The sequence below is a fragment of the Penaeus japonicus genome, unplaced genomic scaffold, assembly GCF_977035675.1.
Source record: "Penaeus japonicus unplaced genomic scaffold, GWHDUDI00000001_assembly GWHDUDI00000006, whole genome shotgun sequence".
In the NCBI taxonomy this organism is placed as follows: Eukaryota; Metazoa; Arthropoda; class Malacostraca; order Decapoda; family Penaeidae; genus Penaeus; species Penaeus japonicus.
In genome coordinates this window covers 2,858,131-2,880,630 of record NW_028234408.1, presented here as the reverse complement: position 1 = coordinate 2,880,630, position 22,500 = coordinate 2,858,131, and the positions used below count along the sequence as shown (strand labels likewise).

The 22,500-nt window shown below is 35.2% G+C and overlaps 1 protein-coding gene across 3 annotated transcripts in view; it reads left to right on the top strand.

Annotated features, from left to right (window-relative positions):
- The first annotated feature begins 1,017 nt into the window (after positions 1–1,017).
- Positions 1,018–22,500, top strand: part of LOC122256211 (protein FAM76A) — a 22,460-nt gene continuing 977 nt past the window's right edge. Inside the window, exons 1-9 of one of the 3 annotated variants that reach the window (XM_086537567.1) lie at positions 1,018–1,216; positions 6,121–6,185; positions 7,152–7,368; positions 16,793–16,929; positions 17,933–18,011; positions 18,889–18,954; positions 19,785–19,928; positions 20,275–20,501; positions 21,095–22,500. The exon at positions 21,095–22,500 is cut by the window's right edge and continues 977 nt beyond it. In XM_086537567.1, coding sequence (XP_086393693.1) covers positions 1,136–1,216; positions 6,121–6,185; positions 7,152–7,368; positions 16,793–16,929; positions 17,933–18,011; positions 18,889–18,954; positions 19,785–19,928; positions 20,275–20,501; positions 21,095–21,122 — 1,044 coding nt within the window. In that variant the 5' untranslated portion in view covers positions 1,018–1,135 and the 3' untranslated portion in view covers positions 21,123–22,500. Of the gene's footprint in view, positions 1,217–6,120; positions 6,186–7,151; positions 7,369–16,792; positions 16,930–17,932; positions 18,012–18,888; positions 18,955–19,784; positions 19,929–20,274; positions 20,646–21,094 lie in introns of those variants that run through there. The other 2 variants (XM_086537569.1, XM_086537570.1) reach the window with 2 other exon arrangements.

The following is a 22,500-nucleotide window of genomic DNA, read 5'->3' as shown; positions in this document are numbered from 1 at the left end:
GTGTGTGTGTGTGTGTGTGTGATTATATATATACATATATATACATACATATATATATATATATATATATATATATATATATATATATAAATATTTATATATATGTGTATGTGTGTGTGAGTATGTTTACACACACACACACACAGACACAGACACACACACACACACACACACACATATATATATATATATATATATATATATGTATGTATATATATATATATATATGTATATATATGTATATAAATACATAAATCAAACGCACGCACAAACCCACACACCCACACACAAATATATATATATATATACATATATATATATATATATATATATATATATATATATATATATACATATATATATATATATATATATATATATAGACACAAACACATATATGTTTATATATACGTGTGTGTTCATGAATATTAGGTCTATCACCTTCATTGCAAATTCACGAAATAAATGCGTGAATATGCACATGATTAACACATAGACTTCATAGAAACTCAATATATGTGAATTATACGCAAAAATACGGGTGATGCACATCTTGTTTGTAGTCTTGCGAGGTGAGTCATTTGTGTCCGTGACCCTATTATGGCGGACGATTTTCTAATATCAGTGTTTACTACCCTAATTTGTTCCAAACGTTTAGCTCTTTTGCAGTGATATAGATGCAGGGCATTTATCTTTATATGTAATATATAACACGGATAAGATATATTCATGTATCCGCGCCCTCCTTTCTGATTTGAATTTCCCGCCGCCCTCTGATTGGCAGCCCTGTTTAAATGACTCTCTCCGTCACAAGCTTGAAGGTTGGTCAGCCTGCGTCGAGTTGCCAAGTTCTCTTATTCAAATTACGATATATCGCCTTTAAAACCCCTCTAAAGGGCCTAGGCGATACTTGTAACAAATGAATACACCTCTTCCACGTGTCAAGAATGAGAATGTATGCCCCGAGCCGCAAACAGACGAATTAAAAACGAGCCCGACATCGGCGCACTTGGCAGTCGATGACGCCATCAGATGTCAGTTGTTGTGAGGGCGAGTGCGAGGGAGTAACGACGGATTGCTTCCCCTCTTTTATTCCCTGTGTTCTTGTGTGTAGTGGTCAGCACGGCGGACCAACATGTCTGCTTTATTCGCCTGTTCCCGCTGCTTCAGCCGGCACCCATTCGAGGAACTTTCGCAGGGGCAGCAACTGTGCAAGGTGAGTTGATTGTGAGGAGCGCGGCTGGCAGGTTTTAAGTTCGTCACCGGTGGCCACACTAGGATGTTGCTCCTCAGAGGCTCGGAGGCATCCTATCTGCCCCGACACTGGATGCTGTGGTCCTCCGATATGCTGTGCACGTAGGGATAGCACGGCTGCTAGGACCAAGGGATTCGTAAGTGCTGTGGGTAAGCGGGGATGAGTGGAGGGAATCGCACGAGCCTCGCCGATCGTTTGTGCGAGGCGGGTAGGCCTATGTCGGGTCTTGGGTCTTGAGGTGCCTTCTCATCTGGTTTTCATTTCGAGGATGCTTTTTCGAGGCGCTTTTTCATCTTAGGAGCTCTAAATGAAGGGGTGTATGCGAGATCCGAATGGCTCTCATCTCGGGATATCAAGCCTTTGTGTACTTATAAACCGTCATTGGTCTGAGCATCATGCCTTGATTAATTTTTCTTTATTTCCATATCATTGGCTTAAGACCGACTGTACAAAGATAATCATGGTTAGCATTACTGAAGCAGCATTGTTCTCCCTCTCCTGTGATTGTTTCTCAAGACAAAGCCTTTGTTCTATCAAAACCTCTAAGATAGGCATTTTGCATTTATAGTGGTATATTTATTGGTTGTGAGGTATATTCATAAAGCGTTAAATCACTAATCGAGGCCTGAGTCCATAGAAATATACAACAATGATTGCAATCAAAACATTTCAGATTAGCAACCCCCGTGTTCAGCATAAGATTAATGGATTGGTATTCATGATTTTTATAATTATTATAGTATTGTTAGAAACAAAGGATTAGAATAATTAGTTACTAATAATTGAAGATGCAGATTAAGCAAGCTATGTATAGGCAATTGTTTGGGTAGCATGAGCAGGCAAGCAAGAATTTTCTCCAAGCTGACATCTCACAAGCATTGTCTTTGTTATGACAGTTATGGAAATAAAATATCATTTGGAAGTAGATAAAAATAAATTTTACTGCCTGGTAAATGAACTGAAATGATGCTGTTATAGAAATTAATTTCCAGAAGTGAAAGGTAGGCACATTTAGAAAAAAAAAGTTACAAAGATCCCTTCAGATAGGGAATGATAAAGAGAAAAGGTTATCTTTTAGTCATCTTGTAATGGAGGCCAAGTCTTGAGTGGGATACAGACCTATTGGTAATAATTATCATTGTTACTTTTAATATGTGCACATGAGTTAGTCTGCCCATGTTAATAACCTTGGCAAAGTAATATTACAAGCGAGATAGATTACAAAAAATACTTTGTATAGATGAATTGAAGACTTCTGCAGTGGCTTTCAAAATAGGATTTATATAGACTGACATGAAATTTCATGATTACCAATAGATGGTCTATGATATTAGGTCCAGCTAATTAGTGTCAAGCGATCACTACAACCTCTGTGCCTTGTTCTCAGGAAAAGGGCAACAAACCTCCACCATTTACATTTGTGCAAGATTGTGCATGGACTGGATCCTCATTTTAAAGTAAATTTTACAGGCACAGAGGATGCACAAGGCCAGTGATGGAAATGCAGATGCATTCTAAACACACAGTATACTGAAATAATGTGTTCCTAGCTGTTCATATTAGTCTAGGCAAAGAATTATTAGATTTTACATTTTAAGTCATCTGTAGAATTCATTTTCTAAGAATTATCCTTTTCCCAACTGTTGAGAATTGTTAGAATCTAGTCTGTCTCAATCTTTAATGGTTAAAGTATGACAATAGTATGCAAAAGATAAGAGAAGAAGGACTAGAAATTCTAACACTTGTATAACTTTTTTTTCTAATTGTCTTTACATACTTTTTGTCAGGACATCTAAGCAAATGGGCTTTTGTCATCGCTAAGATTAATGGAAATGTAATCTTGACAAGTTATTGTTATTACCATAAAGAAATCAATGAAAATATCTTTTGCATAGTTTGTTATCTCGGTTTAAAAGAAGCCATTGATAACTAATTGACTTCAATGTTTCTCATCCAACCCCAGCTAACCAACATAATATTGTTAAACAATGGGAACTGCTTCAAAACCTTGACTATCTTAAGTTTTAACAAAAGACCAGATAAACAGGAGGGGTTGCATTTAGGAGTAGTCTTCGAATGCTATCACTCAAGGGAAATCCTACGAGAGTGGATTGTATGCGGATTGTATGTGGATTGGAGGACTTTGAAAATGGGGACATTAAGGGGAAGAGTGTTTATTTAAACACATGCACTTATAGATTAGTGTTTGATGTCCAATAACAAATTTAAACTTTTAAATCATTCTACAGAATACCCAGAAAGAATAGTATAGATTATACTTGAATGTTTAGAATCTAAATATTTTGTTATACAATGTTTTAATTTTTTTCTGTATTTATTTTTTACTATAATTATATATTTTTCTGAAACTTGTTAGTTACAGGGTGGAATAGATGAACTCAATTTCTAGTTTGCATTTATGATTTCTGATAATATAAAGTACGAAAATCAATTACCCATAGAAAAAGATTACAGTAGATTACAATGTGATCTATTATAATGATAAAATTCCATTAACTCTTGAATTCATTTAAAGAATTTGATAGGCAAGTTAATTATACAGTAGAATATTTCTTTCTTTTTTGAGATTCACAGGTGTTTATATGATTTATTGCTATATGTATTAAAAAATAATAATTACTGAAGAAAAAAGCTACATAGCAAAGCACTATAATGATCCTCTTCACTTCTATTATAACCCTATGTGCTGTTGAATTGCAGTACATTGTTAGGAAATGTAGCAGAAGTAGTAGTTTTTTTTTTGGGGGGGGGGAATGTCTTTCTAGATGAATTATATTTTCATTAATATGCACTAGGTTATTTTATTACATTATAGTAGTATTTTTGGTAGAAGAGTAATAAAAAATTTCAGGAAACTATCAGTTATGAGAAAAAGTGAATAATCATAGTTAAATCCTTACAAATTATTATGTAACAGTAGCAGTGGCATACTGATTTCATAAAGAATTATAATAGAAGTTTTATAATTTCTTTTAATACTAGGACAACATGTGCCATTAACAGGACTTTTATTTATGAACAGAACAGATCATACACAAAAGATAATGAAAAATATATATATTGCTACATCCTTAGTTCTTGTATCTGGTTAGAACACATGGGAGTTAAAGTAAAGTTGTGTTATTACACAAATATGCAAAAGATCATTGCAAAGACTATACCAGTTTTGTTTATCAATGTGTGTGCAAGAACTTTTACACTTGCCCACCAAAGTCAAAGACTAAAAGCCATTTAATAAAGAGCAACCATTATCTGCGATGTATGTGGTACCTCATGTCTTACACTACTGAATTGTTTCTGAATCATCTGACAATCTGAGCTGTGTAGTCATATAGGCCTTGCTACTAATAGGATGGTGGTGGTTATGTTTTATTTTTTCCGGGATGATCGAAGCCCCACATATGCAGTAGTAATAGAATGCAAATACATACATATAATCTTTATCACATGTTCTCTTAGGCCTTGGCGAAAGGTACTGTGGTCTTTCCGATTTCCTGATTCCTTTTTTTTTTTTTCTTATTCTGTGTTTTCTTCGTTATCCCTAGTACTCTTCCTACCTCTTGTGACCAATGTTCTTAGTAAGGCCAAGTAAGAGATATGTTTGTTTCAGGAACATGGTAAGAATAGACAGGGTCAGTGGGTATATCTCCCTTGTATTTTATGAATACCAGCTAATACCAAGTTCTCATATTTTTACTTTTCCACAACACTGGCTCCTTCCTAATTTCTGAGAATTTCTTGGCTTTGATTAGCATTGAATATTAAGAAAAACATTTCATGTCCAAATAGATATCAAAGATATTGTTATAGAAATTAATTTTTTTATTATCACTTTGGCAAATGAAGGTACATTTTAGTTCACCAAATTATATAGGTGAGCTGTGCGAGTTTTCATTTACTTGCCTAAAATTATCACAGTTGAATTGTTCCAGGGCTGTATCTGCAGTAGGGTGGCTAGATATACAACTTACCACTTATTTTGTTTGATATTAGATTGTTTTGTTTATTTATTAATTTCTGTGAAAAAACATTAGGAGTTAAACAGTATGTCATATAACCTGAGTCCTGGTAAATTATTAAGTCATCAAAACTGCTATTCCTCAGATTTGCTCCCCTCCCCCCCTTAAGAATCAATTTCAACCTTATTTTAAAGCATCACCAGGGTAGTTCTTCTTTTTTTATTTTGTATTGACATTTCAAGAGCTTGGTTTTACATAGCAAAATTTATATTTTGCTCCTGTATGGCAACAACTGCATATTGGAGCATCAAAGTTAAAAATAGTTGTCCATAAAGAATGTGACAATTGACAATTGAAGGTTCTGACGGTAAAATAATATCTCTAATGCAGTAAGAAGTGTATTTATCATATAAAGCTAAAAACATACCAGAGAATACTAGATTTATAAGGTCAACCTTCCTATACCCCGTTGCTATCAGGAGAGTAAAGGGAAAATGTCATTGCCTTTGACGTATTAATTTATACTAGTTTATCAGGAAATAAATTGTTAATTGCTAAAGTTTTGTATTTTATTGGGAAATGCAGTATAAAATAAATAAAGTCAATGCAGTTTCAAGCGAAGACCTGAATTTTGTTCCTAGTTTTTGAGGCCATATAAAGTCCTCTTGAATATATAGGGAAGCATTACTCCCGAATTTGATTACTAAATGGAGATCATTGTCTGAGAAGCATATTGTTAAAATGAAGATGTTCTTTTGTAGACTATTCAATGTAGAAATAAGTGCGGTGTAAATATAAAACAAAAATGTATACATGCATGCGAAGATGATTATATTTGAAACAAACCATAGACAGATGTAATACATCTTTTTCTAATTTTTTCAGGAGTGTAGAGGTTCGTTTCCAATTGTAAAATGCACATACTGTCGAAGTGAATTCCAGCAGGAAAGGTAAGGTTCTGCTAGTCTGTGATTTATTTTATGATGATTTTGGATCACTTAATGGTGGTGCGACAGTTTGAGACCTACCAAGGTCGATGTCATGAGCCAGTTATTTTTTGGACCTTACATTTATGATCATCCATTAGCTCTGAACTCCATGTCAGTGAGGATTTACACTTTTACTGTGAAAGCTCCTGTTTTGGAATTTGGTACAGCATTTTGTGTATCACTGTCAGACTGCTTGGTATCATGGGAATCTGTGATAAGCTTCTGGATGATTGATAACCATGTTTGTTTAAATGCACAGAGATTTGTGTACTGCATTGTTCACTGTTAAAAGATCCAATATTATGTTTTGAAGGAAGTGAATGTGAACCCCTTTTATGACAGTTACCTTATGCATGTATTTTACAATATAGCATTGAGTTTCCATTTGTATTTTAGAAAATTTGCAGTAAATTGACAGCTTAACCCTTGGCACCAGGGTAAGGATTAACATTATTTCAAATGTCATCAGACTTGTTGTATATATTAAGTATGTTTTTTTTTTCTATAACTACCCATTTGTGATTATATCACTTATATTTTGTTAATTTTTTTGGTTGTTAAAATTCTATCACAATGCATTCAGAGACGAGCCTTGTATGAAAAACTGACTTTGCTCTTGCCTTGTAGATTTATGTGATGATTTTATTATTAATGACAGTGACATGTTCTTACATTTATAATACATTTATTAATACATTTATTAATACATTTTAAGTATACATTTAGCCATGTATTTTCAAAGCTGGGTAAGCTATGGCTACTAAGTTATCTGTAATATAAGTGTTAAGAATAAATGGGATATTTATGTTTCTAAGGTCATTCTTTTTCTGGATAGGCTTTCCATTTACATGATAACTTGTAGGTGTTGATGATTCCCTCTTAATGCATGTGTGGGCAAACTATTTCACAATGCTCTGTGGCTTTCAGCAAGAGCAGCACCGTCACAATCTGCAAGAAATGCGAGTCTATGGTGAAGCAACATGGCAAACCATCCGCATGCGAATACTGCAATGTTATAGCTGCCTTTATTGGTAACAAATGTCAACGATGCACAAACTCAGAGCGGAAGTACGGACCCCCACTTACTTGTGATCAGTGCAAACAGAAATGTGCGTTTGACAGGAAGGATGTTGATAAAAAAAAGGTGAGATGAACTACGTGTAATATTTTGCTAGCCTAAAGAGAAGTGTGTAGTAATGCTGTGATATATGATTTATTTAAATTAGCTGTTAGGTTTTTCTTTTAAGGAATGATGATAATTATAATGATATAATTATGCTATATATACTATGGTGATATTTATAATATAGTTTTGATGATTTTATAATAATGGTGATTGTAATGACATATTTATGGTTAACATAATGATATGAACAAGAATTGATGTAATGGCTTAAGTATTAACCCATTCGTGACGGGACGATTATTTGCCTAATGCTGCTTCCGATGTAAAGGAAGCAAGCGTTTGCAGCCTCCACATGCTAGATCTCTCTTGGTGTGATGCTGTGCTGTGCCTCTCGGAGCACTTTTCACCTGTCCAATTATACTGGATCCCGAGAAGTTTTTTTTTTTTTTTTTTGACAAGTCAAGAACAATATGTCAATACAAATGCAACTGCAGTTAGTATGTACATATGTAACTATGTTAAACGTATAATTAGAAGGAGAGATCATAACGTGATAGGACGTCATCTGATCGGAGCGAAATATTTCCATAATGTGATAGCACGTCATCCGGCGCGAATGGGTTAATGGGTTAATTTAAGAATGTCATAAAACATCAGAAATTCAATGATACTAGTGAAGCTTATATCCTCATGCCCATGAAGGTGTCAAAGTACAAATACAACTTGCTGTTTAGATCTAATATACAATTTTTTTCACATGAACTTCATTTGAGTTTAATCCTCATTTTGTTTAAAACTATAAAGAGTGTCAAAGCCTGTTATACATGATGCTAAGTAATATTCATAGGACATTTCTGATAAAGTTTGCTGAACTGTATCAGAATAATTGAGATCATTACATTATATTTTGCCGAGAGAAAAAATAACGAGATTGGGATATTGCTGTGGTAAGCTTCCTTCTCATAAGATTAATATCATGTTTTAGGGGGAGTGTATATTCATATTGTTTTTTTGTAATCAGGGTAGAATTTAAGAAACATTTTCTTTTCATCCAAACCTGAAAAAATGAACTGTATTTACTTCGTGATTGACACTTCTTTTTGGCCTCAATTTTTAAGTAGCAGATCAAAAGAGATTGTATGATGTTGAATTTAATATTTGTAAGTTTTTGAAAGTAGACAGTTTTAGGGGATTCAGTAGAATAATATTAGGAGGAGATTACTCTTTGACGTAAGAGAAGCCAAAACTGCTAAAAAGAATATGGAAATGGATGTTTTGTTGATATTGATTCCAAAATCATTGATGTGGTTTCCAGTGGTGTTAAAACCAGGATTATGTGACATTGTAAGATTATCAACTAAAATCTATTTCCATTAACATTAGTGCACTTCTGTATAATTTTAATATTTCAAGATTAACCCGTTAATGACGGGTGACAAGATAACACGTCTAGTGGTTTTTGGGCTACACGACGGGGACGCGTTACTTTGTCCAGCCCGGGGCGCGGGAGGAGCCAGCGCACAGCGCTGGCTCGCGGCCAGTGCGGCCGAGAATCCCGACGCGTTAGGCTTATGCGTTCAAGAGTCCAGGAATTTTGGTCTATTTAAGCCGGATTAGCCCCGTCTGGAACGAGTTAATTAGTCTCTTCTGTTCTCTTATTTTCTGTCTTCATTCTTGTTTTATTATGGTCTTGCAACAAACACCAGAATCATGCATAAAGTAAAACATATTGCGTCAGATTCTGAGCAGTATAATCTTTGATAACTGGAATTGATTCAGAGTATAAGACACCTGCTAAACTCCCAAAATTCAGTTTCAGAAAGGATGTCTACCATATATTTAAAAGAGATGAATTTTTTGTAATGAATTTCACTGATAATCCTTTAATTGGATTCAGTTCAGGATCAAAAGTTAACCTACTGGTACCTGGGCTATGGCCAACAGTTCCATGAATTTTCATACCGCTCCATAAAATGTTGCTGATAAGCCATGATACCAGTTGACTGACAGTGAACATGAGCATAAACCTTACTTACCTCTGCTCAGTGGAGATAGTAGAGGGAGTAAATATTTATACAGTATATAATGTGTAAAGTGACAGTAGTAAGAGCGATCAATGGGTAGCAACAGAAAAATTGATTCTGATTCATCTGAAAAAAAAAAAAGAATGTTTAACCCATTCACGCTGGGGTGATTCTGGCTTTGTATGGTTGTAATGCCAGGGTTTTCAAACGCATAAGCCTAACACCTCAAAATTCTTGGGTGCACAAGCCGCGAGCCTGAGCTGCCCACTCGCTCACCCCGAGTGCCGGCCTTGCCCAGATATCTCGTCACTGGTGTCTGAGGGAAAAAAAACACGAAACCTGTCAGCACGTCATCCGGCGTGAATGGGTTAAATTGTCTGTTATTATATACTCAGCAAAATGTCACTTACATGCATGTGTATATGGCCACAGAAGTAACATTAACCCATTCCCGATGGGGCTATTTTGGCTCTAAATGGAAGAAGTACCGGGATACTCAAACGCATAAGCCTAATGCATCGGGATTCTCGGGTGCGCTGGCCATAAGCGAGTACTGTGCACCCGGCGCACTGGCCTGGACAAAATAACTTGTCCCCTGCGTCTGGCCCAAAAACCAGGAGACGTGATATCTTGTCACCCATTGTTAACGGGTTAATGGCAATAGATAACAAAAAAAGAATAGCCTTGGATATTAACCCATTGCAGAAGGGGATAGATTTGCTTGCCCAGTCTCCAAGATGGGTTGTTTTTCAGAGTGAGGCAGCTTCACATAACATACATTGACTTTTCCCACTCTTTCAGTAACTCATTGTAAGACTATATCCATTTTTGTGTTTGTCATTTTTTTGTGTTTTATTGTATTGAGAGACTTTTACACGCCATATGACAGCCTATATTAATGCTGCAGTTGACCAAAATTGTTGTATAGGGTCCATATCAGGTCAGTAATTTCTTATCCTATTCATGCCAGGGCTATTCTGGCTCTAAATGGTCGGAATGCCGGGGTATTTGAACGCATAAGCCTAACGCCTCAGGATTCTTGGGCACACTAGCCGTGAGCGAGCACTGTATGTCCGCTCACCCGGCGCACAGGCATCTGACCCAAAAACCACTGACAGTGATAGCAAGTCAACTGGCGCGAATGGGTTAATACTCTGTGTGATAGAATTATTTCTGTTTTCTGAGAGGACAAAAAGCAACTTTACTTTTTTCCATATTCACATAAATGAATAAAAAAAATATAACCATCCACAATGAAAATAACATTAAGTGGTAGGGAAGAGGAGAGAAACCTGCTTATGACTGTGATTGCTACATTAAAAGGCATCCCTATTGGCACAGAAGCACATTGTTGACACTGGGCATGGTTTGAGTCACATTCTTCTTCTCTTGCCTGCACAGCCTTCATCGCCGGTACTTTAAAGCAAGAAGTTGACAACTTGCTGCGTGCCATTGCTTCCTAAAGATAATGCTTGCTAGAGACAGTGGACGGGTGCCATTCAAAACTCTCCTGTTTGTGTTACAAGAAAGTGGTGCCATCTAGGTTTTGGATGTTAGGTGAAACCCATTTTGCTTAACCCGTTAACGCTGGATGACAAGATATCATGTTGAGTAGTGGCAGGACCAGCTGCTGGGGACGAGATATTTTGTCATGGCTATCCTCCTGGCCGACATGCCAGATGATTGAGTGCATTGTGCTTCTCTGCAGCCAGTGCAGGCGAATAGCCCAAAGGCTTGCGCGTTTCAAATATCGTGGCATTTCGACCATTTGTAGTTAAAACAGTCCCGTCGGCAATGGGTTAGTATTGCAACAATAATAGTAGTTATGATTGCAATCTCATCACTCACTCATTACTCAAAGTACAACAACAAAAACAATGAACCAAAATCCCCCAACGTTGTGTGTAGCATGACAACCGTTGTAAGGCCCAAAACTCCTGTGTCATGCATGTCATGACACCCATCTGCATGGGTTAAGGTGGGGCATGGCACTTGGGGAAAAAATAAAAACTGTTCAGAGTTGAAACTTGACACTTTTTAGATGAATAGGCACTGATGTTGCCGATAATGTGTTTGAAGAGCATTATTTATATATATGTATCTAATAACTTTGAATTTGGAGCAGCATTGATATTCAACCAATATTTATTTTTTGGCTCCAAATATTCATTTAATATCTTACAAATTTTTTGTAAAAATTATCATATATTATGGAATGTAAAATGTAAAATCTAGGATTTGGGTGATGCTTTCTCCTTCATCCCATTTTCAACACCATCTGAACTTATGTTGCTAGTTCCTATCAAAAATTACATACCTTGGTTGTCCAAAGTAAATTTGATTGATTTTCCTTTTTCTGTAATGAAGAAAATTATTATTATCTTACTCATTAACATAAAGGAAATCATCAAAGATGCTGCTAAATTATGTACCACTTGTGTCTCAAGATATTGTTCATTGCTGTGATTCAAAGTATTAACCGCCACAGTATTTAATGTTACCATGCAGGAAACATAAAAACAGTATGATGTAGTTCCAAAAGTCCTCTTTGGCGATTACCTTGTCAAGTTTCTGAACGTTTCATCATAACCATCCCCCCCCCTACAATTATTAACCCTAAAACCTACATGAAGTTCCCAGAAGGCCAAAAATATTTTCGAACACAATAACTTTTTGCTTGTAGTTGCCAAAGGCCACTATACAAAACACTATGAGAGGCATACATTGGTTTCAGATTTTGCAACAAAACAAGGAATGTTATTAGTGCTTTTGAGATATGGAGTTTGCAATATTCAACCATTTTCAATATAGAGCTTTTGAGATATGGAGTTTGTAATATTCAACCATTTTCAATATTTTTTCACTAATAATGAATTAGTGTCCTTGAGATTAATGATATTCTGCTTTATATAAACTATTGACAAGGGTGATGTGACTGTTTTTATACTAGTAATTAAGATGATAATAAATAAGAGTAACAATGATAATAGTAATAGTAAAAAAGAAATAAAATCAAGCGAATGGGTTAAACCCCATGACGACGGTGCGTCACACCCGTGTGACACAGCTAAATTCCCGATGCCGGGGTGTCATGCCAATGTGATGTTTTCAATGCAATATTGCAATGGCCCAGTGTAGGGGTTTTCAGTTATCGCCGTGCCCCGTCGGGAAAGGGTTAATAGAGTTCATGTAGGCCTGATAACTTCCTGTTAACTAATCATGTGTGTGAAAATTATTCATAAATGAAAACCATAATGGTTGGTCCAATTATTGTCACCAATGCTAAGGGGAGAGATGTTTTGGAACTTTGATGATTCTATAAAATTTTCAACGTTATTTATCCTGTAATCAGTTTATATTAGAAATTTCTTTCTTTTATTCAATTTTGCTTTACAATGTTATTGAGTGTTTCCTTTGACGTGTATGATAGAGCCACGGGAATCTATTTTTGAGTTACAAGATTTCCTGTAAATGTGTTAAGTAATTTATCCAATCATGCCAAGGCTCATATTTGTGTAATACTGCTTCTATGTGGTGATAATCAGAGGTTTTTTTATTTGTTTACACTATTTTTGTATTTGTGTTTTGGGGTAGAGATGTTATGCTGACGGGATAATATGCTTACCGACGTGAATGGGCCAAGGTTGAAGCTTTGTATCTGTCTTTCGCTTTTTTACTAAAGTACTTATGCCCATATGGAACTACCAGGTTTTTATGGTATCACACTGTATTTTCCCTAGAAAATGGATTAGAATGTTTTTTATACCTGTATGATGAAATATACTAAAAATTTTGACAGAAACATATCTTATAGACCAAAGGCTACTTTCTAAGGATGTTTAGTTATTTTGTACAAAATGGTATCACAGATTTTAGATGTTGAAATTTTTTAAGAATTTACTCTTCAAAGTTGAAAGTTATGGAAACATAACCCCCCTCTCCCCCTCTCCCTCTCCCTCTCCCTCTCCCTCTGTCTCCCCCTTCCCCCCCTCTCTCTCTCTCTCTCCCCTCTCTCTTCTCTCCCTCCTCTTTTTCCTTCTCTGCCTGTCTATAACAAGGGTTTGGGTGTTTTTCATTCAGCATTTGGATATTTAAGAATGCATTGCAAGTCACTTTTGAATCAAGTGTTAGTGGTAGGGAGACCTTGAACCCATTCTTGCTGGGTGACATCCTCTTATGTCATGGTAACATTTTACTCCCACCAAGCAACGTCCTATCACATTATGATCTCTCCCTCAAAACGTATGTTTTAAATCATTGTGTACGCGCATTATCATGAGTTCCATTTCTAAAGACATTTTTATTTGGTTGTGAAAACAATGTAAACAAATTTAAAAACCTTCAATTATCACCCCATTGAAGTGGGCAGGTGAAAAGTGTTCTTAGAGATGCAATGTGGTATAACAGTGAGAGGTCTCGCGATTAGCCACTATCCGTGCTTATTATCTAGCTGGCAAGAGAGGCATTATGCAAATGTAAGCCCCAGTGTGAATGGGTTATGTAAATATAAGCCCCAGTGTGAATGGGTAGAAAGGACCAGTGGTGCTAGTGTAGTTAGTAAAATATGCAGTGTACTATTAGCCAAAAGCAGTGAGGTATTGGCTGAGGGCAAATTGTTCCCGTATGGCATATGTTTTAATTTTTTCCACATGAGCCCTATATGGCTGCATTGTAAAGGCCACAACATGGCAAAAGAACTGTGTAAGCTTAGTAGGCATATAGGGTACCTGCAAAATGTTTACAGCTCCCATAAGGTGTTTATATTCAAGCTATGTATGTACCTACAAACAAATTTCTGTGAAGTTAAAGTTCTAGACTATGTAATTCATACCATGTATTTTCAATTAATATTGTAAGATAACAGCAATTGGGATATCATCCTCACATATGCATGGCAGACTGATATACATGTATTTATTAGTATTGTTCTTATATAACAATACTAGATCCTTGTACAATTATGAATTGTACTGTTGGCTGATTTTATATTAACCCTATGGCAAAGGTGCAAGTAACAACTGAGCTAGTAATCAAACCAGTTGTTATACAACGCTGGCGGCACTGGCTAAAAATTTTGAGGGATGGGGAAAGTGTTTTTTCCACCCTCCAGGCAGCGCAGATGACCCTAAGTGGCTTTATCCATAAATTGGTCACCAAACTTGTGTTCAGGCTGATTTCGAAACTGTAGCCCTGAAGCTAGTTCTGTTATAACCACAAAACTTCACGACTCTGTGCGTGCGTGCGTGCTTCAACTGTGAGCAGATACTGATGCCGTATCTCAAACGCATTGTTACTTAGATTTACGCACTCTTCTCTGCGTCACGTATATTTGACACCCATCATGAATGGGTTAAGTGTAAGAATATAAAGCTGTCAAGCCATAGATATTTTTCATGTCACTACCAGTTATGGTAGTTAAAGCACCTTAATGTATTTTGAAGAGTATATAGTTTTATTTGCGATTTTTCTTGTTTGCAGCCAGATTTATTGTGTTGCATTAATATGGAGTGATGCTAACCAGTTAAACTAGAGTTTGATAATAACCAGAAAAGATTATGGAAATATCCAAAATTTTATGATTTAAAATGGTTGTAAAATATGTTCAGAATATTTCTCAGTTTTGGTACAACAGTTTTCTATTTATGTCCAACTCTCATATGATGTACATATATTTGAATCTTGCTATCTAGCCGGTGGGAGCAGTGTTACGCAAATATAAGCCCTGGTGTGAATGGATTAACGTATCTTCAGTCAACATCGTTTCATATTGCACCACCACCATGTGTTGGTTCACATTCATACTAAATTTATTTTATTCATAATACAAGCTAGTTATTTCATCAGTTATGTATCATACCAAATGCTAATTAGTATCACCTTACTAATATACTATATATAGACTTGTACTATATATATAGAAAATATTGTGCATGTGTGTGCGCATGTGCTTTTTTTTCAATGGGGGGGGGGAGGCTGTCTGATATCTACTCGTGTTAGTTTTCTGTTCTTGGTGATAGCAGTTTGGGAATGTTAATTTGTAACGGCACAGAAATTTGGAAGTCATCCGAGAATAAAGGAATTAAATGAAAAAAATTATCCAAGGCTCTCTGCAAGCTTTATATTGTATACTTCACTCTTTCCCATAAAAATGAACAGTCCAGGCAGCCAATGAGTCAAAAATTCCCAATTAGGGTCACTCAACTTGGAGATGTGATGGATTGATTGTCCACGTACCTTTTGAATAACTTTCCTTTTTTATGTGGCTAATCATTGGGGGATTACCTGCAATTTTATGATTGGGTTATTAGAAGGGATCAATTAACCCATTCACGCCGGGGCTCTAGTGCCACTCCCCCGATTAACCCCTTCACTCCGGGCAGTAGAAAACGCTCCTCGCGCCGTATCCGAGCTGCCGGCGCTCGCCAAATTTTAAACGTCGCTACTGAATATGACAAGTTTTAAGACAAAACCTCTACAAGTTTATAGCCAAAACCTCAACATAATCATCATGTGTTATATATCAAAATATGCATAGTTAACCTCTTCCCCCATGGGCATGTGACAAGTTATTTACATGGGTTGGGAGGAAGATGGAAAGAGTGACCTTGGTGGGAGGCCTCACTCAGATAACCAAAGAAAACGATTGAAATAGTATGGTAAACTAATATGTTTTATATTTTTACATAATGTTCCATAAATAAATAATAAAATGATTGCCAGCAGGGCCCATCAATGCTTCCCCTGGTATAAGCAAATCCCACTCTTATGTAATAAATTATTAATAATGAAAGTCAAGTAATATATCGTATCATATCCGACCTCTATTCTGAAAGATCTCGTACAGTATCCGGAAGAAAGAAAACTCAATTCCACCAGAACTGAGCCATGACGCAGTATGCGCGTCCTCGGATTTGACGCGAGCGCTGCGATGACGCAGTATACGCGTCATCGTGTCGAAGGGGTTAAACAAGCCCGAGGTCTCTCTCAGCATGAAGACTTTTGACTCACCCTCCAGATTCAATGGGTGATTATAGGAGGGTTTTGTATTTGTTTACACTATTTCCACAAGTGAAGAAAAATGTGTCTATACTAATGGAACTCCTATGATTGTATGCATACGTAACGGCGAAAAACGTGTTTTGAGGGAGAAATCATGACAATATATCACATGATCAGGCGCGAATGGCTTATGGCAACTATAACAGGTAAATGAATTAGCAGATTGTTACTGAGCTGCTCTTGAGTGTTTGCCAAGGACAATAATATATAGAAGGGGAAAAAATAAAGAAAACAAAGGAAACAAAAGTTACAGTGACAAGTTGACAAATGCTTTTAATTTTTAAGAGTGAGTATTAAGAAACACTGTTGTTGTTTCTTGCCTGCTTTCTGTTATAGATGTCTTTTTTTTTTGTTTACAGGTTGACGGAAAGTTGTTGTGCTGGCTCTGCACACTGTCATATAAGCGAGCATTGGCAAAGACAAAAGTTACAGATCCAGCTAGGCATTCTCACATAAAGCTTGGTTCACGTTCAGGACATCACAAGGATAAGGAAAGGTATAGTGCTAAATAATTGCTCTGTTATCTGTCATTAGAATTGCTTTAAGATAATAATTGAAAGGCTTGGTATGCTATGATAGGCTGAAGATAAGTGTCAAAGCTTTAGTATCTATAAATCACAGTAAGAATAAGTTCATTTTGATTAGGGAAATTTTACAATTCACCAAAGTATTACAGCTTAAGATAAATTTCACATGAACATTTACTACTATTATTAAGAAATGTAATGTTATGCAAATTGTGAAGTATTTAATTTTTTGACTGAGGAGCATTTACTAAACCCATAATTATTAAGGAATCTTAGCCATGTAATCAATAGTGAATATGCAATGAGGAGTGATCACAGAATATTTCAAAGTTTAGTACTTTCAGCTCTAATGCGAGTAATATTTTACTTTATCATTTAGTTAAAAGCTCTCCTCTTCATGATTAATCAAAGAAATGCAAAAAGTAGGACGAGTTTCTTGTACATGCACATCCCTCAGTCAACCCTGTTACGCAGATTGAGATTTATGATTTCTAGGGCAACTCTCCTCTGGTTTTGTGTTTCCTGTAAATATGAGGATTCATTTTGTTGAGCCGCGCTGTCATATTTTGGTGGAATTGTGTTACTCAAAGGGTTAAGCAAATATTTGTATACTACTCTGATAATTTCTTATGGAAAGTAGAGCAATTCTTTGTATATTCATGGAATTAGGGATCATTTAAGTGTTACATGATGAATTAGAATTCAAGGTAGTTACTGTTATAGGGCAAATGTTCTATTTCCTGATATGTGTATATATATTTTTATGTTTTTGCAAATGTTTTCAGGAATTGAGAAGATAACAAATAGACACAAACCAATGTAGTTGCATGCATTTATGCACACCCCTGTTTTATGTCTGGATGGAAGATCAAAAATATCAGATGTTGCTGAATATTGATATATCTGTAGCATGTTTAACTTTCATTAGTTTGATATTTGATTTTTATTGTTTCCTTTTTCTGACTGGAACAGACATAAGCTGAGTGGCCACAATAAAAGACCCAATAGGCCTGATGTTACGAAAATGCCACAAGAAGAGCCTCCGGCAAAGGTATCCTGTGCTATATTCTTTCTTCCTTTCTCTTTTTCTTTTCTTTCTTTTTTCTTGTTTTTCTTTGTTTTTTGTTTTTTTTTGCTTTAGCCAAGTCCAGTGTGGTTTAACAAAGAATTATATTTAGGGCCATACGTATTTTATTTCTTACTTTGTTGGTTCGTCTTGCTAGTAGCAAGGGGGAAGAAAAAAAATACGAAATGGAGATAAAAAAATGTATATAAATATACATATATATATATTACTCATAGTATTGTATGTGCTGAGTTATACATTATTTTCATAGTTCCAATTCTTATTTTTCACAATCAATTTGTGTTAATGTGTTTGTCATTCTGTTGTGCTAAGCTTTTACTATATAGCATTAGTGACTCAAGTGCTGCATGTTGCTTATAAGTGAATTGTGAAGCTGTACAAAAAAAAAAAAAAAAAAAAAGACCCAGCCAGTTCAGTTGATGAATTTGGAAAGCCATCTATTTTTTTTTGAGTTCAGTGATATTTTTGTTTTAAGTTTGATTTGCCCAGCCCACAAAATTAGAGAAATAAAAAGCGAATGGCCTTTTGTCTTTGGTTTTGCTATCTACAAGGAAGGAACTGTTTTTAATCAAAAGGAGGAAGGTAAGTTTTTGCAGTTAAGAAATTAAGTGATAATTTTAAGCAAGACCGTACAGGCTGTAAAGTACAGTTCAACTGGAAGGCAATATTGTAATGAGATTTAAAATATCTTATTTATCAGTTTAGAGGAAGGCAGCCAAATTAATTAGTAATTTACCTCCTTATATTTTGAGTCAGTAAATTCTGATGTGAGCATCATATGGTTTCTTGATGTGTTTTCATTCCCTTGTCAACACTTACAAGAGTTTTCTCATGTTTTCAGCTGGGATTATATGATACAGACAAAGACATTCAGAGTGTGGAAACACATGACAAATTTAAGAAATTGGTAAGTGTTCAGTAATCTCAGAAAAGGTAAAGGATCCCGGAAAGAGGGATTGAAACATGAGAGTTAAGGCGCTCAAGCTATGAGCACTCTAAAAGAAAATCTGAATAAATGATTTGGTGAGTACGATGGAAGCCGTGGAAAAGGATTTCCTTGGAAAAGGGCAGTCACTGTCAGGAAGCTGAATAGGTTGAGAATAAGTTGCATAGTGTGAGTGAGAAGGGATGGAGAGAATGGACGAAGAGAGTCTATCAGAAAGAGGAATTGTGTATTAGGAAGTTGGGCAGATGGTGAGCCTGAGGAAGACCGATTACAAGGTACAAGTATAGGGAGAATGATTCAGCAAAGTTGAGATTCGTACGAGTCTGCCAACCTAAGGTAAGAGAAGGTTAAATTAGTATAAGCAAATAGTGTTTATGGCAATAGATCAACTTCAGAGTTAAATTATTCAAGTTTAAGAAGTTAGCTAATATAAGTGAATTCTTTGGATGATTTTCATGGCAAGTTTCATTTGATAGAAGTGTAGGGTCAGTTTTTTTTATTTTTTTTTTTAAGAAATTATTTATTGTAGTGATGTGGCTTTATCAAACAATATAAAGTTCATATCTTGAATATTCTGTTTATAGATTGAGTCACTTGAAATTGTTTCATGCAACTTCCTTTTCATTAAGAATCCAGTATAGAAGTAAGAATTTGTCTATTTGTGTATAATTTACAATATCTACATTATTTTTGTGATGAAATCGTTTTGACAGATACATCATACTATATATACATATATATATATGTTGTGCTTATTAATATTGAAACTTAAAACGCCAATGTATCATCAGGTATCAAGAAACTCTGGTCCAGTTCGAGACGACCCAGGCACAGCCGATCAACTCGTGCTAATAACGCAGCTGAGGGAACGAATAGCTCATCTCGAGAAACAGCTTTCGGGCAAAGATTCCCAGCTTTTGGCCAAGGAAAAACAGGTAAATTATCGTTTGTAGTCATGGACGGAGTAGGTTATGAAACGATGTTTGAAAATGACGTGATAACAGGTAAAGAAATAGGAATTTGGAATCGCTCCTCCAAAGACTTTTGTTGAAATTGATGGAACTAGAGTGTCTTGTCATTCTGTGTAGGAAAAAAAAGGCAATTTCTTCTCTTTGTTGTATGAGTGATTTTGTTACTTTGTAGTTTTATTCTTTCCTTGAGCATGTTCCCTACGTTATTGTTTTCTATATGTTCATTCTCTCTCAAATTTTATGATATTTATATTGATATCAAACTAAAACTGAGTGATGAATTACCATTTGCTTTTTTTCTTTGATGCAGATGACTGAATTGAAGGCAAGTCAGTTCACATTTGAACAGGAACTCAGGCAGAAGATGAAGAATTGCAACCGTGATTATGAAAGTAAGGTAGATCTCCTGCAGAAGAAGATTCGTGAACAGAGCCGCGAAATTGCCGTGTTAATGAAGGGGAAAAAGAAGGGAGACAGGAATGCCACTCTCTCGGCCACAGATGGAGGCTCATCCGGGACAGACAGTCCTTCAGTAGGGTAATGATGAATGCTTAAATCCTGGCACTTTTATTTTGGTTCAGACTGGAGTGTGGCAGACATTGCAGTCTTTTGTTTCATCAGTTTGTTATAGAATTCAGAAATGATGATTCCACTAATATTGAGCTTGTGTGGAAACGTCTCTTTCAATATAGGTACATCTTTTCTCTATTAATTTGTCCTTTTCATTCTTGTTTGAAGATGGCCACCTAAAGAGCAAGGAGAGAATTAGAAAGGATTAGATGTGAATGACGTTAATGTAGATCAATATTTTTTTACTCATTCTTTTAAGAATTAGAGATTTGTAACTTTTGAAACAGTTTTGAAATATCAGTATTCCTATTGCTAAATTACAGTTGTATTTTAGCTTTTAATATTTGGTTCATATTTTATGTACAAGGAATTCAATAGATGTTTTTTACCAATTGTGCTGCCAAGTCTAAAGAGAATTTCATCTACTGCTTTAAACGTGATTTTGAGGGGAAGTTCTAAGGACAAATGTTTCTGTGGCATGGATAATATTCCATTTTAGACAATTATTAGGAGTTTAGGATATGTAATATGTATTTTTAATAGTAGTAATATTCTTTCAGTGGGATATCTTCAGGTAAAAAAGTATGATTGTAAGTTACAAATGAAACGTGGTAGGCCTTGTTCCAGGTAACGTATAAGACCTGTTCCTTGTAAGAAGTATAAATGATTAGGGCTTTATTGTGTCATAAAGTTTAAAGTCACGTAATTCTTATTAAAAAAAAACAAAAAAGTCACTCATTTTTAGCTGACATTTTCCAGTATTGTAATTCAGTTGTATGACAAGTTGCTTTTCTTTCATTTCTTGTAATGCTATAAGTAGTGACACTATGATCATCATGTTTAACAGTAGATACTTAGCATAAAGGTAGATACTGTGCTATAAACAGTACACCATCTAAAGGTTTAATATATTCGATTGGAAACTAGTGAACAGCAAACAGTGTAAATAGATGTGTTCAAAACTATATTAAGAAGTGTAAGAATATATACTGAATTAACACCTTTTGTAGTTTCAATTGAAGTCGATGGTTACTGTTAAATGATGTAATGCAGGTATTATTACTCTGTATTTTGTGATCATCATCTAGTAATGAAGCAAGTGACAAGAAATTTGATATCACCTGATATTTTTTTCACATAAAATGTTGGTGAAGGGAATGCAATACGTCAAGTATGTACGATATTTTTTTAGTAGCTGCGCAAAAGAATTTTATTTTGGACTTTGATCTAAGCATTGGAAAGTAGAACAACAGTAAAGAGTATATGATGACCCCATTTTGCTAAAGTGTAAGAACTTGTTTTTAGGAAGTAGACCTTTATATTTGGATTTTATGACCAGTATCTCAATATACAGAATGGGTATCCGACATAGTTTTATTCCAAGTTTGGGAATATTCTTGTGAATGGTCTTGTTTTCACCAAGTTATACTTTGCAGTGGTCTATTTACTGAAGACCATTTCATTTGGTAAATGAGCTGAAATCTATCATGGAAAATTTCTTGCAAAAGAGACTATGATGAACTTTATTTTAAGTTAGGTGAATGATTAAAGTGAAATCTGCAGCTCATGTCATTTATTGATGAATTGAATTGAATTAAATTTTTATTATTGATAGTTTTGAATACTAGTGAATGAACATATGAACCTTCTCTATGTCGGCAATATCACAAATTCTTATTGCAATTTTGGATTTGCATAGTTGGAATTTGCAAATGCAGTAGGTAATTATATTGGGTGACATCATTTGAAATTGTGAATTTATTTTTTTATAATGAATATGAAAGGTTACCTATATTCAGGAGATTGTGAAGTAACATTATATTATCAAAAAACCTTTTGTAGGTTTTATGACATTTTGTATATATATGATACCTGTACTTTGTGTTTTTTAAATCAGTTACAAGATTTATGTATATTTCTGATACTTAACAAGGTATTGACTATGATGATTGTTTTGTGTGTATTT